Below are 17,577 nucleotides of genomic sequence, written 5' to 3'. Positions count from 1 at the left end.
TCTAATGTGAATAAAGAGCAATATGGTGTGGTATAATGTGAATAAGGAGCAATTCAGTGTGATGTAATGTGAATAAGGGGCTCTACTGTGAGGAGTAACATTTATAAGGTAAAGTGATACTGCTGGGGATGTAATATAAATTATGGACCTATCGCATGATCAAATGTGAATAAAGTTGCAGTACTGTGTGGCGTAATTGGACTTGGGGTTACTATTGTGTGGCCATGCCCCTTGCCAGCAAAAACACACCCTTTCTGGGCTGTGCGCCAAATGTGCGAACTGTTCCTATTTAAATTATAGGCGGTACAAACACCAAAATAAGGACTGCTATAGGTGAGGGGTGATGGTGCTGGGAAAGAGGTGCAAGGTCAGAGGCAGAACCAGCGGTGGTGCTAGGGGGCACCAGCCAAAATTTTGCCTAGGGCATCATATTGGTTAGGGCCGGCTCTGGCGGTGATAATGCTTTGCAGTTACATCTTTCCTGGCTTTAATCAGCGTAGGAATGACCTCCTCCGGAATGCCCTTTTCCTTCAGGATCCGGCGTTCAACCGCCATGCCGTCAAACGCAGCCGCGGTAAGTCTTGGAACAGACAGGGCCCCTGCTGCAGCAGGTCCTGTCTGAGCGGCAGAGGCCATGGGTCCTCTGAGATCATCTCTTGAAGTTCCGGATACCACGCTCGTCTTGGCCAATCCGGAACCACGAGTATTGTTCTTACTCCTCGTTTTCTTATTATTCTCAGTACCCTTGGTATGAGAGGCAGAGGAGGGAACACATAAACTGACTGGTACACCCACGGTGTCACTAGAGCGTCCACAGCTATCGCCTGAGGGTCCCTTGACCTGGCGCAATATCTCTCTAGTTTTTTGTTTAGGCGGGACGCCATCATGTCCACCTGTGGACGTTCCCATCGATTTACAATCAGCGTGAAGACTTCTGGATGAAGTCCCCACTCTCCCGGGTGGAGGTCGTGCCTGCTGAGAAAGTCTGCTTCCCAGTTGTCCACTCCCGGAATGAACACTGCTGACAGTGCTAGTACGTGATTTTGCGCCCATCGGAGAATCCTTGTGGCTTCTGCCATTGCCATCCTGCTTCTTGTGCTGCCCTGTCGATTTACATGGGCGACTGCCGTGATGTTGTCTGACTGGATCAGTACCGGCTGGTTTTGAAGCAGGGATTTTGCCTGACTTAGGGCGTTGTAAATGGCCCTTAGTTCCAGAATATTTATGTGTAGGGAAGTCTCCTGACTCGACCATAGTCCTTGGAAGTTTCTTCCCTGTGTGACTGCCCCCCAGCCCCGAAGGCTGGCATCCGTGGTCACCAGGACCCAGTCCTGTATGCCGAATCTGCGGCCCTCTAGAAGATGAGCACTCTGCAGCCACCACAGCAGAGACACCCTGGTTCTTGGAGACAGGGTTATTTTGCGATGCATCTGAAGATGCGATCCGGACCATTGGTCCAACAGGTCCCACTGAAAGATTCTGGCATGGAACCTGCCGAAAGGAATTGCTTCGTAAGAAGCCACCATCTTTCCCAGGACCCGCGTGCAGTGATGCACCGATACCTGTTTCGGTTTCAGGAGGTCTCTGACTAGAGATGACAGCTCCTTGGCTTTCTCCTCCGGGAGAAACACTTTTTTCTGGACTGTGTCCAGAATCATACCCAGGAACAGTAGACGTGTCGTCGGAACCAGCTGTGATTTTGGAATATTCAGAATCCAACCGTGCTGGTGTAGCACCTCCTGAGATAGTGCTACTCCCACCAACAACTGCTCCTTGGACCTCGCCTTTATTAGGAGATCGTCCAAGTACGGGATAATTAAAACTCCCTTTCTTCGAAGGAGTGTCATCATTTCCGCCATTACTTTGGTAAACACCCTCGGTGCCGTGGAGAGTCCAAACGGCAGCGTCTGGAATTGGTAATGGCAATCCTGTACCACAAATCTGAGGTACTACTGGTGAGGATAGTAAATGGGGACATGCAGGTAAGCATCCTTGATGTCCAGGGATACCATGTAATCCCCCTCGTCCAGGCTTGCAATAACCGCCCTGAGCGATTCCATCTTGAACTTGAATTTTTTTATGTATGTGTTCAAGGATTTCAAATTTAAAATGGGTCTCACCGAACCGTCCGGTTTCGGTACCACAAACAGTGTGGAATAGTAACCCCGTCCTTGTTGAAGTAGGGGCACCTTGACTATCACCTGCTGGGAATACAGCTTGTGAATTGCCTCTAGCACAGCCTCCCTGCCTGAGGGAGTTGTCGGCAAGGCAGATTTTAGGAACCGGTGGGGTGGAGACGCCTCGAATTCCAGTTTGTACCGTTGAGATACTATTTGCAGGATCCAGGGATCCACCTGTGAGCGAGCCCACTGATCGCTGAAATTTTTGAGGCGGCCCCCCACCGTACCTGGCTCCGCCTGTGGAGCCCCACCGTCATGCGGCGGACTTGGAAGAAGCGGGGGAGGACTTTTGCTCCTGGGAACCTGCTGTTTGTTGCAGCCTTTTTCCCCTACCTCTGCCTCTGGACAGAAAGGACCCGCCTTTTCCACGCCTGTTTTTCTGAGTCCGAAAGGACTGTACCTGATAAAACGGCGCCTTTTTAGGCTGTGAGGGAACATGGGGTAAAAATGCTGACTTCCCAGCAGTTGCTGTGGAAACTAGGTCCGAGAGACCATCCCCGAATAACTCCTCACCCTTATAAGGCAAAACTTCCATGTGCCTTTTTGAATCTGCATCCCCTGTCCACTGGCGAGTCCATAAGCCTCTCCTAGCAGAAATGGACAGTGCACTTATTTTAGATGCCAGCCGGCAGATCTCCCTCTGTGCATCTCTCATGTATAAGACTGAGTCTTTTATATGCTCTATGGTTAGCAGAATAGTGTCCCTGTCTAGGGTGTCAATATTTTCTGACAGGGAATCTGACCACGCAGCGGCAGCACTGCACATCCATGCTGACGCAATAGCTGGTCTAAGTATAATGCCTGAGTGTGTATATACAGACTTCAGGATCGCCTCCTGCTTTCTATCAGCAGGTTCCTTGAGGGCGGCCGTATCCGGAGACGGTAGTGCCACCTTTTTAGACAAACGTGTGAGCGCTTTATCCACCCTAGGTGGTGTCTCCCAACGTGACCTATCCTCTGGCGGGAAAGGGAACGCCATTAGTAACTTCTTAGAGATTACCAATCTTTTATCAGGGAAAGCCCACGCTTCTTCACACACTTCATTTAATTCTTCTGATGGGGGAAAAACTACGGGTAGTTTTTTCTCCCCAAACATAATACCCTTTTTAGTGGTACCTGGGTTTATATCAGAAATTTGTAACACCTCTTTCATTGCTTCAATCATGCAACGAATGGCCTTAGTGGACATTAGACTAGACTCATCGTCGTCGACACTGGTGTCAGTATCCGTGTCGACATCCGCGTCTGCCATCTGAGGTAGCGGGCATTTTAGAGCCCCCGATGGCCTTTGAGACGCCTGGACAGGCACGAGCTGAGAAGCCGGCTGTCCCGCATTTGGCATGTCGTCAAATTTTTTGTGTAAGGAGTCGACACGTGCACGCAATTCCTTCCATAAGTCCATCCACTCAGGTGTCTGCCCCGCAGGGGGTGACATCCCTTCTATAGGCATCTGCTCCGCCTCCACATCATTATCCTTCTCAAACATGTCGACACAGCCGTACCGACACACCGCACACACACAGGGAATTCTCTAACAGAGGACAGGACCCACAAAAGCCCTTTGGGGAGACAGAGTGAAAGTATGCCAGCACACACCAGAGCGCTATATAATGCAGGGACTAACTGAATTATGTCCCCTATAGCTGCTGTTATATATACTGCGCCTAAATTTAGTGCCCCCCCTCTCTTTTTTACCCTTTTCTGTAGTGTAGACTGCAGGGGAGAGCCAGGGAGCTTCCTTCCAGCGGAGCTGTGAGGGAGAAATGGCGCCAGTGTGCTGAAGGAGATAGCTCCGCCCCTTTTTCGCGGACTATTCTCCCGCTTTTTTATGGATTCTGGCAGGGGTAATTATCACATATATAGCCTCTGGGGCTATATATTGTGGTATTTTTGCCAGCCAAGGTCTTTTTATTTCTGCTCAGGGCGCCCCCCCCTAGCGCCCTGCACCCTCAGTGACCGGAGTGTGAAGTGTGTATGAGGAGCAATGGCGCACAGCTGCAGTGCTGTGCGCTACCTTGGTGAAGACTGATGTCTTCTGCCGCCGATTTTCCGGACCTCTTCTTACTTCTGGCTCTGTAAGGGGGACGGCGGCGCGGCTCCGGGACCGAACACCAAGGCCAGTTCCATGCGGTCGGTCCCTCTGGAGCTAATGGTGTCCAGTGGCCTAAGAAGCCCAAGCTAGCTGCAAGCAGGTAGGTTCGCTTCTTCTCCCCTTAGTCCCTCGCTGCAGTGAGCCTGTTGCCAGCAGGTCTCACTGTAAAATAAAAAACCTAATTATATACTTTCTTTCTAGAAGCTCAGGAGAGCCCCTAGTGTGCATCCAGCTCAGCCGGGCACAAGAATCTAACTGAGGTCTGGAGGAGGGTCTTAGTGGGAGGAGCCAGTGCACACCAGGTAGTCCTAAAGTTTTCTTTAGTTGTGCCCAGTCTCCTGCGGAGCCGCTAATCCCCCATGGTCCTTACGGAGTTCCCAGCATCCACTAGGACGTCAGAGAAATAATGAGAAATTAACAGCAAATAACAATCAAGCCATTAAATTACACTTTTTGTTTTAACATTTCAAATGGAATATATTAAGCCAAACATATACACCTGCCACCGTCTCCTTAATAGGTAGAGGTCTTCTGCTGGGTATTCCCCAGATGTAGTCACTGCCGCCATCTTTGGAAAATGGTCACAAAGTCATGCTTGTTACCACTGTCGAGTAATTGGTTAAGATAGCCAAGCAGTGTATCCCAATAATGTAGAAGCGGTAGGGGGGAAATTTTGCGTTGACAGGAGTAGCAGAGAATGGATTTAAATAGGAGTTGCTGTATACACACTGAGAAGATCAATAGTTAGAAAAAAAGAAAAATCTTGAGTGGTGTTCTGAATAAATCTGCTGCACTGCGGCATGGTCACAATGCAAGAGATCTACATTAGAGGGAGAGTAATAAGAGACTATGGGGTCTATCTACTAAGCCTTGGATGGAGATAAAGTTGACGGCAATAAAGGCTCAGCCAATCGGCTCCAAACTGCCGTGTCACAGGCTGGGTTTGAAAAAATGACAGTTAGGACCTGATTGGCTGGTACTTTATCTCCATCCACTTTATCTCCGTCCAAGGCTTAGTAAATAGACCTCTATGGGGTCAATTTACTAAGTCTTGGATGGTGATAAAGGGGGAGGAGATAAAGTACCAGCTAACCAACTCCTGTCATTTTTCACACACAGCTTTGTGAAATGGCATTTAGGAGCTGATTGGCAGGTGCTTTATCTCCATCCACTTTATCGCCATCTGAGGCTTAGTAAATAGACCCCTATAGCAGGTACCAGCTACATGCAAGTGCCAGGTTACTGCTGAATACAATGAATAGTGGGGGCTGGATAGGATGATGGTAAAAGGAGATTTATGTGCTTACATGTTAAATCCTTTTCTTTGAGATCCATAGGGGACACAGGCTGACAACGGGGTATAGGTAGTACAGAAAGGACTGGGCACCAAATAGTTAAGTTTTTTTTTTACCCCAGCAGCCCAGGGTCCTATACCCGCCCCCAGCCTCAGGCCACCAATTTAGTTAACAAGCCCAATGCAGGCACGAAAAGGAGGAAGACAAGCACACAGTCAGGTCCAAACACACTCAGAAGAAGTGGACAGGATGGGCAACTTGTGTACACTATGGATATCGAAGAAAAGGACTTAACAGGTAAGCACATAAAATTTCCTTTTTTTTCGATATCCATAGAGGACACAAGCTGACCATGGGACGTCCCAAACCAATTTCCCTAAGGGAGGGGACGCTCCTGAGCTGCACTGAGAACCCTTCCCCAAAAGTCGCATCAGTGGAAGCGATAGTGTTAAATGAATAGAATTTCAGAAATATATGGGCAGGGGAACCACATGGCCACCTTACAAAGCTGATCTGCCGAGGCACCACTTCAAGCTGCCCAAGAAGTCTTCCCCGACCGAGTGGAATGAGCTGTCACCATGGCCGAAGCAGGAAGGTCCGCCACTGAGTAAACAGGCCAGCCCCCTTTGTGAAAGTCATACAGGGCAAAGAGGGACTCCGATTGTCAAAATAAATCCGGAGGGCCTGAACTACATCCAAGGAAGCCTCCTCTGGCAAAGTTTCAGGAGCCATAAAAGCAAGAACCACGATCTCTTGGTTAATATGTAGCCAAAACAGAGAAACTACCTTAGGGAGGAAGCAGAGTCGTGCCCAATGTACGGCCTGCTCTGAGTGGAAAACCATAAATGGAAAGCGACAAGATAATGTGCTCAGGTCTGACGCTATGGCAAGCAGTAAGATCGTCTTCCACATAAGCAAGGGAATGCCCACAGTATTGAATCCAAAAGGGGCAAGCCTTGTTCAAGTGGGAGGTCTGGAGCCACCGCAGGAGAGAGCGCCGGAATTCCCGAGATAGGATGATCGTCTGTGTCCTGATCTGCTGATGAAATTTATTCCATCTGGTTTAGAACCTCCATTTGAAGGTCTGTGAGTGAAACTGAGCATACTTTACCATGTCGAACCAAGAGAGCCCAGGTTCCGCATGCAGGAGTGTATGGACAATCGTCCGTTTGTCCGCTGGGAGAAAGACCCGCTGAACTTTCGAGTCCAGCAAGGTCCCCAGATGAAGCATCTCCTGAGATGGAGTCAAGGAGGATTTCTGCCAAGTCATCATCCATCCGTGGGACTGAAGATCTATGGCGAGTCAAAGATGTTCCTGGAGGACTTACGGAGATGTAGATCGTCTAGGTAAGGTAGAATCCGCAAGTGAGCTGCCATGACCTTCATTAAAGACACAAGGGGAGGCAGTTACATGACCAGCGGTCAGGAGACCGCCGGTCACAATACAGATGCCAGAATCCCTCCCCTTTACAGTCCCAACAGTTGACTAACAAGGATTATTCCCACTTGTGGGTGTCCACGACACCCATACAGTGGGAGTATGACCTGTGGCGAGCGCAGTGAGCCCGCATATGGCTACATTACACTCGCCCACCCCCGCCGAGCATCTGCAAGCCGGTATTCCGGCGTCTGTATGGTGGCCGGCAGTCTCCTGACTGACAGACTGTCACGCATACCCAACCCACAAGGAGCTGTGGAAAGCCTAAAACAGCAAAGCCCCGAAATTGGCAATGTTTTTGCGGACAGCAAACCGGAGGAATCGCTGGTGACTGAACCAGACAGGGACATGCTGGCTGACTTCCTGGATGTCCAAGGAGGCAATGAAATCTCCCGTCTCCAGCACCAGAATGATGGACCGTACAGTTTCTGTGTGTTACCTAGGGACCCATAAGTACCTGTTAAGGGTCTTCAGGTTGAGGATTGCCCAAAAGGAGCAGTTTGTCTCCTGAGCTAAGAAGAGCCTGTGCCTTCTGCACAAGGGGTACCGGAACAATTACCTTGGAGGCTGGTAGAGAGTGAATGGGCTTTTTCAGAAACCTGTGGAAAAAATTGGACTGGAGGACATTCCCAGAAGGTTAGAGCATAGTCATGGGAGACTACTCCGTGTACCCAGGAGTCTGTCGTTGTTTGCCATCCAAGTCTCGGAGAAAAGCAGAAGCCGGCCTCCCACGCTGTGGTCAGCCAGGAGGAGTCCCACCCAATCATGCGTCAGGCTTAACGGCTGGCTTGGTAACCATTGTCTGGCAGACCAGGGTTGTTTTTGTCAGGTTTTTGAGCCCTTGGAGAAAGAACCCTGGAACCTACAAAAGGAATGGCTTTTGGCTTTTCCCTGCAGACAAAAGGAACAAAAAGTATACACTCATGCCCTAGGGACTGCCGCAGTAGGAAGGAAGGTCGTCTTGGACGCTGCCACAGTGGCCTCAGTCTTATCCAATTCTGGACTAAAGAGAACGCCCCAGAATAAGGAAGAATCACCAAGGCCTTTTTAGAGTCCAAGTCAGCTCACCAGGACCGAAGCCAAATGACTTCTACTATCAGACACAGAGGAAGCAAAAACCTTGGATGTTAGGATACCCGTGTCTATGGCCACCTCACCAAATTAAGAATCCACCTGCCTGATATGTCCCACCAGGTACACCAACGAGTTTCAGCGAGTACCAGAGGTAAGGTTGTCTTCAAGGGTCTCCACCCAACCAATGATGGCCTTAGCCACCCAAGTGGATGCTAAGGCTAGGAGCACAATAGCGCCAGCATGAGAATGCAGAACTTTAAGGAAAGTTTCCAACTTCCTATCAATTTGGATCCTTAAGAGAAGCCATGTTACGGAAAGGGAGGGTAGTACTTTTGACCAGTAGGGCAACGTGCGCTTCGACCAGGGGTGGAAACTCCCACTTGGTCTGATCGACAGGAGGAAGTGGGAAAAAAAAATCAATGTGCACAGAGACCAAAAAACGCTTGTTAAGAACGGTCCAAGCTTCCACCAAAAGATCCTCTAGCAGGTTACGTTCAATATCCGGGCTGTCAGGATTCCGGCAGCCGAAACACTCTTCTTGGGTGTCCAGAGAAATACTCTCCTTCAGTGTCCTGAGATGCCGGAATCCCGAAGGAGAGTATACACAGGGTTAGGGTTAAGCTGCAGGGGGGACTTTAGCTGCCACCCGGGGGGAGGTTAGAGTTAGGCTGCAGGGGTAGGGAGGTTAGGGGTAGGCTGTGGAGAAGGGGGATTAGGTTCAGGCACATACAGTAGGTTACGGCTTAGTGGGTTGGGGGAGTGAGTTAGAATACATACATCATCGGGATGCCGGTGTTTCTCTTCTGACCGCCGGCATCCAGTCCGCCAGGATCTTCTACCAAACCCTCTCTAGCAGCGCAGATGTAGGGAATTCTGTGGAAAATCTTTACGGTTGCGTTTACACAGGAGCTTTAGACTTAGTGGCTTGTTCTTCATACTTAATTAAAAGGATCAATTCAATTGCCTTAATCAGGGTCGCTACATCTACCTGTCTGGGACAGAGCAGGTCTCAACATAAGAAGTAACCGACACATCTTCCCCATGGTCTGAGGAATCTTCATAGTCTGAATCAAACCCAGACTGGGGCGAAGAGCTTTCCCATCTGGGGGGGTCTGTGCTTTGAAGTGCGATCTTTATTCAGCAGCCGCTAGAAAGAAGCCGACACCTGCGCCAAACCTTGTACAAACTGTGAAAAGGATCGCATTGTGGGTGGTTCTTCAGTAACTGGTTGCAGATCAGATGGCATAACAGCGGCAGGCTGGACCTTTGTAGCTAAACTAGGAGGGGGAGCAAGCATGGGGACAGCAAGCCTATTAACGAACTGCAACATTACCTGCAAAAAAGTAGACGCCTATGCCAGTTTCTGACTGGAAGCTGTGGACAACAGGGCCCCACACTGTGAATATGTAAAACATTGGATACAGAGATCCTGGTCCGGATCCGGAAGAGAAAGCACAGCAGAACACATGCTGCAGGTACGCAACACAGGAGTGCCCATATCCCTGGGCGCTTTACTCTTTGAAGAGATTTTACAGAAATCCAAGGCTATCCCTACACACACACAAAGTTATATATACAGTGTAAATACAAGACTGTACAATGTATGTAATGCCCCTAACAGAAAAAATGCGGTTCAGCCGCAGGGAGTACTTAAAATATCTATAATAAGACAACAGTTGACAGAAATAAAGGGGACAGAGGTTAAAGTGAGAGAGACACACAAAGTACTACTAAACAATTAACAGGCACAGAGGAACATTCTATGCAGGAAAAAATAATAATGGGCAGGGAGTGCTTAACAAACCAGACCCCTATTGGTAGGAAGGAGCAGAGTGTATAACCCGACTGCTGAAGGAGAGTTATACTGGGAGACAGGAGCACAAGCCCACTCTCGAGAAATAAGGCCGTCCAGCATCTCTCAGGAGGAAAAGGAGGGTACGGATGGCCATCGACCACCGATTATTCCTAATCATCGATTGCTTATGGCCGATGTCGAATGCTTTTGCCATCAATTGGAGAGAACCAGATGGTTTCCCTCCATCGATGGCACAGCATAAACTAATTTATTTTTTTATTTGTTTTGCAAGGTGCCAAGACTCAATGTTGGTGATGACTCACAGTTTCACCATCGATGGCAATCCTAAGGACGACTAGCGCTGCCGCTCAGTAAAAAGAAATGACAAGAACTAAAAGCAGAGGCTACCAGAAGCAGTCATGTAAGACAGTACCGGCTCTTGCAGGCACCAAACTAAAGCTGGTGGCGGGATATAGGGAAGAAGGACCCTGAGCTGCTGGGAATAACAGCTTAACTATCTGGTGCCCAGGTTTTTCAGCACTACCAATAACCCATTGACAACCTGTGTCCAATATGGACAACAACAAGATACCCCCTGCCGCTAATATGGGTTGAAGGAGAAATAAGAATTAAAGTAAAAACCTCTTCAAATTTTTTACTTTGCTAAATAACTGCTTGGTGTTCAGACATCAGTTGCCTGAAGATAAAGAGTCCTATTCTGGCTTGTCCAGGTGCTAAGTTAATTGCGGTTATTGCTCCCAACTCAGAATTAGCACCGATGTGAAGTGGTTGGATGGAATGTCACATGTTATCTAGACCTGACCTACAGCACTTAGTAGTATCTCCAATATCTAGAGCAGTGTATGGCTGCAAACAAAGGCAGCAGAAATGTTTTAGTATTTGCAGCACCGGGAACACAGGTGCTTTGACACTTACTTGCAATCCTTTTTTGCCATATGCTATTCCTCGTCCATAAATAGCACTCACAAGTTCTGCATCCTCCTATTAAAAGGAAAACAAATGCAGGATTTACCCATGGTGTACACTGTTGTTTGTTTATAAGTCTAGTAAACTGACCTTTTTTTTTTTTCTCAGCCCCAGGTATCACAAATGCACCATTGCCTCCTCCACAACCACTATAGAATGAGTGTGTATTTATGGAGAACAGGGGTTTACTTTATAAAACAATAAAAAGCCCCTTGCGGGCTCTGAGCTCGCCATGCTGCTTACTGCGCTCGCCACAAGTTATAATCTCCCTCTATGGATGTCGTGGTGCCAGTAGTATTTTGCCACTAGTCTGGATTCCGACGTTGGTATTGCGACCTTCAGGATACCTACTAGCGGTATTGTAACCGCTTCACTGTAGGACTAGTAAAGGGACACTGGTCACTTCAGTCTACCTCCTTCTCTGTCCCAACCCCCCTCTCTTCTCTCCTCCACATCCCCCCCCCCCCAACTCCCATTGTCACAACCTTAGAGAATTATACAGATTAAGCCAACTTGACTTTCATGTTAGATCTTGTAGTTGTCCAACAGATCAGTATATATCTAAAAATAGTATCCAGATATGGGCAACTGTGCCACACCAAATCTATGAATAGTAATTAAGTAGTACATCAATGGGTACTGAAGTAGAACACGCTTTATATGACCGCAAAAGTAAAAACACAGTAATAGTGAAATGAAAAAAAACAGTTCAAATTACCTGAAGCATTGATGAGAAATGTTTCACTGCTTCATCATGCAAGCCACTGCCTATTAACACATATCCTATAGCTGGATATAAACAGAAAAGACATATAATTAGCGCCTCACTAGAAAAGCAACTGTTAGCCTAAATCTGCCAGCACTGAAACTGCCAATTAGGCAAGGACTCGATACCTGCAATCCTTTTAATTAGTGTGTAGGTTTAGATGACATCTTAAAAGGATTATAAATAACTTGGACTGTCAAAACACGTGTAAACATTTAACACAACAATGTTTCTTAATGTTACTTCAATAATACAAGTAAGCAACCAATAGTGAAATACTGTGAATTACAGTTAAATTTAATAAAACTGGAAGAAACTGAGGGGAAGATGTACTATAGCAGCATGGACCACGCGCTATAGCTCTTCCTGCTTTGTGTCTACCGAGGTGACGCAGGAAGCAATACTGATGAGATGTATGAACATCTCGGCTGCCGGAGTGGGACGATCCCTGCCAGAGCCACCAGCTCATCAGCCTACTGCTAATGCGATGCGTCTCACTGCCTGGCCAGCTCCACTGGGCAACCATGAGATCTCCCATACAGTCGGGAGCAGCAGTTGCCAGGTACAGTGGCTGTAAATGGGGAAATGACAGCTGCAGCAATCGGAATGGTCAGTGCCACTGACTATTCATACAATGGCCCACGCATCAGCGCGCTCTCTTAAAGATAGCAGCGCCGATGATTACAGGAGGGCATAGCGCACAACACCACATTGATACATGAGGGAGAAGCGCTATCATTCCACTAATCCCCCTGATGCATACATCTACCCCTGACTCTTCAAACACATTTTCCTTTTGACAGTTATAATAAATGTGAAAACAAATGAAAAGTGAATCTTTTACTCATGAAAGAAAAATGTTAAGTGCCTAATTTCATGCAGTCTTTATAAGAACAGCATACAATGAGCAATGATGTCATGTACAGACACTGCAAATATTAAAGGAGTAGTAGAGTGATGTATTAGAGGAGTGTCACACTGTAGGGACAGACTGGGGCATCAAATATTTCCACCAGGGCAACCCGGGTTGAGGTTTGGTGGGAAAGGGTCAGATAAATATTACCCAGGTGACGTCACCCGGGAATCCTATCCTGGTAGCTACCAGGGTTGAACCCAGCACCAATCCAGTAATGGTGCGGTGTAAATTGCATGACCCGAGTCATGCTATAAGCATACAGAGAGCCAGATTACCGGCGCTTGGAGATTATGTCCTCTCCAGGTGGCGGCATACAGGTGCAGTCTGAAAAGGGTCAATCCGCCAATATTACGGGTTCAGCCTGTGGCGTGGACAGGGTCTAACCTGGCTGTGACACTGTTTTCACACCGCACACTGACCCATGTCGACCCGACAATATGCAGAGTCGATACTGGGTTATTTGTGCGGTGTGATAGGGGTATAATAGTGTTCAAAAGCACGGTCGGACCCAGCATTTTGGTGAAAAAGGGGTATAAGTGATTGTTATACAGTATGTTTAATATATAGTCACTTTGTTGTACAAGATGGGTGATTGAACAGGATGGTTTTACATTTTGACTTTAATTGTTTACAAGTGAATGCACTAGATACGTGTCATGAAATGAGGGGAGATTCAAATTGCTGACTGCATCAAATAAGAATTCCTGGTTTTCGAGGTTTCATTGTTAAGCATGTACATAATGTCAGGAAATACTCTGCTTGTCCAACATTTTATACATTCTATCAACTTACCCAACTCTTCATTTATGTCATCATCCTCTGTGACAAATGGCAATCTCTTCTGCTCAGCTAAAGACTTTGCCTGGCTCTGAAAGGATAGCAGCCATTACTACATTGACCTGGTCATTTAAATCCCTTATACTTTGCCTGCAGCGCAGGACTTTATAAAGGATCGTACAGCTGCAGAAGTCCTCTCTTGGAATACACTTTTATATACACACGATTTCCAGCAAAGTAGGAATGCGTCAGGGGCTGCATACATATCTCTATGAACTTATGAGCAGTTCAGTGCTATTCATCTCTGTTTTTTCTCTGTGGCCGCTAAATGGGAGTTTCTGGGTGGTAACCATGCAAACATACACAATGAACCGTTTTGTGGGCGTGTAGCCAGAGTTAAATGCTATTTTGAGTCGTGTGTACACGAGCTTCTACAACTAGCATGGGGTGTGACAATGATAAGAATGACAGCTACTTGCGCACAGATGCGTTCACACTGATCGTGCACCAGCATTCTGTTCAAAGTGGGCATCCAGATTTGCATTCACATGATGTATGACTCAAAAGCAAAAAAAATTTTTTTTTTATTGGTCTTAATGGTCTTTCTTCCTCCAACAATATTGCATGGTATTGAGCAGACAAACACTTTATAATTGGCCACTTACAGGGACCATTTTAAAACTATCCAGTGCATTCCTCAAATCATGTGACAGCACCGCGGAATTGGTTCCATACAACTACAGACTCTCACCACTATACTTTCACTGGACCATGTTGCCTTCCCCTTCAACCTCAAGCTTCCTTTCATTTATGTAACAACAAGCAAAGCACACAAGGAGGATTGGGAAGAGTAGGGGACAGCTACGGTTAAAGGAGTATTCAACATAATTAGACGCTACCTTAACTGGTGGCAATTAATAATACGAGTTGGGTAAGAAATCCCGGTATTCAGTATCCTGACGGAAAGGATGCTGACAGCGTCATCCCAATATATTAAAATCCTGATGGTTTACAGTAAGTATTTAAACCCTACCCTTACATCTACTCCAACCCTCCTGCAGCCTAACCCTAACCAACCCACATCCACTGCAGCGTAACCCTAACTCTCACCTTATTGCCTAGCCTTAACCCTAAATTATCGGCAGGATTTTGACCATCGGGATCATGCTTGTGCAAAACTGATAAGTAAAATTATTGTGCCCCTGGTAAAAATACTGGAAAGCACTACTACTAAAGATTTTGTATTTACCGCGCAAACTGGGAACGTATTTCCCAAAATACAAGTAAAAGTGTCAGTAACAACCACATTTGCTTTCAGTTGTGCTTAAACTCGCATTTATTTTTTCAACACAAAACAAATGAAGGTGAATAGGAGGCTTTAGTGGTAGTGGGGTATCAATCAATTAAGTGCAAGTTTGTATCATAAAATTTGCATACATCACACACACACACACACGTGCGTGCGTGCCTGAAAAATGCAAGATCCAAATAGAAAAGCAGGACACGCAGCGAGGTTGTGCGACTTTTCTACAAAAATCAACTTGGAAGTACATGAAAAAAATGGAGAAACCGGCGGGCGTGGCCTGGCTATCAGAGTGAGAGGAAGCAACTCTGTGCTGCTCCAGAGGGCACTTCACAATATAAATCCCTACGGATTCTCATCCCCTTCCTGAGAGCCCAGGAGTCCCTCTGACACCCTCTTATACCCCACTGCAGCCACTGAGGGGAACCTGCGGAATCGGGGAGCGCTTTTTAGCCCTCCTGCAGGTTGCGGCCTTCCCCTCGGTGTGGAGCCGGGACCTGAATTTTGAGCCGTGGCCGGATGGGACATCCAGACCCATACACCTGACTCCACGAGGCCTCCTTGGACCCCTGAAAGAAACCGGACGACTACCCTGTCTGCTTCCATAGCACTCCACCTGGCGTCCCGAGTCCCCGAGCCACGGGATACGGAGCGGGTGAAGCGGCCTGCCGAGACGGGGACGGGGCGGCGGCCATCTTGCCTCCGATCGCGGAGCTCGGGAAGAGACGGGAATCCGGCCGGGTAAGCTGCTGCCCCCCTCCCCTCGTCCGCTGCTCCCCTTACCGCTGTGAGGACCGGGTCCCGCCGCTGCTGGGCGCATCATCGCCACTGATCTTTGATCACGGCGCCAGCCGCCAACTACCGCCCGCCTCCGGCCTAGTGATAACGGAGGAAGCCCTCCTGCCGCCTGTCCCTCACCAGGATCATTGTTGCTGGGGCACAAACTACCTCCCCCACTGCGGCCTATAACTAGTCCCAGCACCGGTGGCCCGCATACATTGCCGTCCCTGCTTACGGGCCCTGCACCCGGCGCGGTGCCAACAGGACGGCCCGTCACGCCTTACGTTCCGGTGTGACCGGCCCAGTGACACTCGTTCTGGGACCCCTGACTTACTACTGAGGCCTGCTAACCTCTCCTCCTCACCCCGCAACCCTGGGACCGCAGGGTACATGCTGGGCACCGGAGCTGCGATCATCTGGGCCCCCACATATGCTGGCCCATCATCTCTCTCCCCTACATTTGCAGTGTGCCTCTATATATCAGTCCTCTATGATACTGCTGGCCAGGGGAATGGCCTGCTGAGTGCCTGTGGGTGCGACCCTGGGGGTCTTCCTATGTTTATTCTCTATGCTCAATTCATGATGGATCACTAACTACTTACGTTATGGCTCAGCTCTGACCTATGACCCTCTTTATCTTCGGGACTGTCGCACACCATGCCTAAATCTAAATCCAAGTCTAAGAAAGCCATAGCAGCATCGGCGGAAATATCGTCTTTTATTTCCAAAATGAAGTCTAGTGCAGCCCAATTACCAGCCGCCCCCCCCCCCCCCCCCCTGACTTGGTTTCGGAATCGGAGGAAGACTCGTCTGTCCCAGACCCCTCCATGAAAGAATGCTTCTCCTCAATTTTAACGGAAATGAAGTTGCTAAAACAGGCCTTCCATTCCGAGATCCACAAAGCCATCTCCGGTCTCAAGGCGGAGATATCTGATCTCGGGGCCCGCACTAATGATGTTGAACAGAAAATCGATGAAGTCATCACTTTCCAGCAGGAGCTAGAGCATTCCGTTCAAGTCATGCAAGAGGATATCTATTTACTCCAGGACCAACAGGAGGACGCTGATAACCGCGCACGACGTAATAACTTGCGCATTAAATATATCCCGGAATCGGTGGAATCAACACAACTGGAGGATTTCCTCCTCCGGTTCTTTCAACACCTCCTGCCGGACATTCCACGTGAACAGTTCCTCCTAGATAGGGCTCACCGTTCCCTACGCCAAAAACCCTCAACCTCGTCCCCTCCTCGCGACGTAGTTTTACGCTGCCATTATTTCAAAACTAAAGATAAAATCCTAATGGCTGCCCGGAACAAGGACGTGTGTCTGTTCGAATCTCACAAGCTCATGGTGTTTCAGGACTTATCCCCTACTACTCTTAAGAGGCGCTTCGACCTGAGGGAATACACCCAAATCCTCAGGGATAATCACATCCGCTACAGATGGGGTTTCCCCTTTGCCCTAATTGTACAGCTTGATGGGAAGAGAATACTGGCACGATCCAAGGAGGAGGCTCACAGGCTCCTGTTGAGACTGAACTTACCCCCACCGGAGTCCAATAAATCATCCTCCCCGCGGGATGCACCAGACCTCCGACACTCACCGAACTCTCCCCTCCCACATTGAGCACCTCGACGCCTTTGGTCGACAGTCCCGGAGAAAATCTCTACAAATCAGGACCCTCCATGAAAGCTCCTTTACAGATGCTCTGATGGGTTATTATATGTTCATTGATACTGTTATGCAATCTGATTTGGAGGTTTAAAAGTTCCTTCCTGAGCTGAGCTTATATAATTTAGCTTATGTTTATTCTGTTTCTTGGTTCTTAACAGTGGTTCATTATGTTTAGATGTTACTCCGACCCCCTCGGTCGCCCTCCCCAGGTTTAGTTGGTGGGCCCCTTGGTGGTCGGAGCTGCGCCCCCCGCCGAGCCACTATAGTCAGGTTTGGGCATAGGGGAGTTACTATCTCCCTTAGATTCCCCATACGGGTGCTCAAACATACGGACCCGTACGCCGTGTACAATGGGTCGTTGGCTCGGTCAAAACTACATGTTCATTTTACAGTGTTCTAGATGTTTCTTTTTACCTCTTCTGTCTCTTTCCCCTCTTTTTTCACCTCCTACTCTTCCTCTCCCCCTTGTTCCCCTTGTTTCCCCGGGAGATCATCCTT

At 48.2% G+C, this 17,577-nt stretch overlaps 1 protein-coding gene across 3 annotated transcripts in view; it reads right to left on the bottom strand.

Moving 5' to 3' along the window:
* Window positions 1-17,577, bottom strand: part of TTC13 (tetratricopeptide repeat domain 13) — a 227,023-nt gene that overhangs the window by 136,856 nt on the left and 72,590 nt on the right. For all 3 annotated transcript variants that reach the window (XM_063917918.1, XM_063917919.1, XM_063917920.1), the window contains exons 3-5: window positions 13,336-13,411; window positions 11,580-11,650; window positions 10,811-10,876 (exon numbers count right to left, since the gene is read on the bottom strand). In XM_063917918.1, coding sequence (XP_063773988.1) covers window positions 10,811-10,876; window positions 11,580-11,650; window positions 13,336-13,411 — 213 coding nt within the window. The remainder of the gene's footprint in view (window positions 1-10,810; window positions 10,877-11,579; window positions 11,651-13,335; window positions 13,412-17,577) is intronic.

This window comes from Pseudophryne corroboree, chromosome 4 (assembly GCF_028390025.1).
Source record: "Pseudophryne corroboree isolate aPseCor3 chromosome 4, aPseCor3.hap2, whole genome shotgun sequence".
Classification (NCBI taxonomy): domain Eukaryota; kingdom Metazoa; phylum Chordata; class Amphibia; order Anura; family Myobatrachidae; genus Pseudophryne; species Pseudophryne corroboree.
Note: the sequence above shows the minus strand (reverse complement) of the source record. Positions and strands in the feature narration are given on the sequence as shown.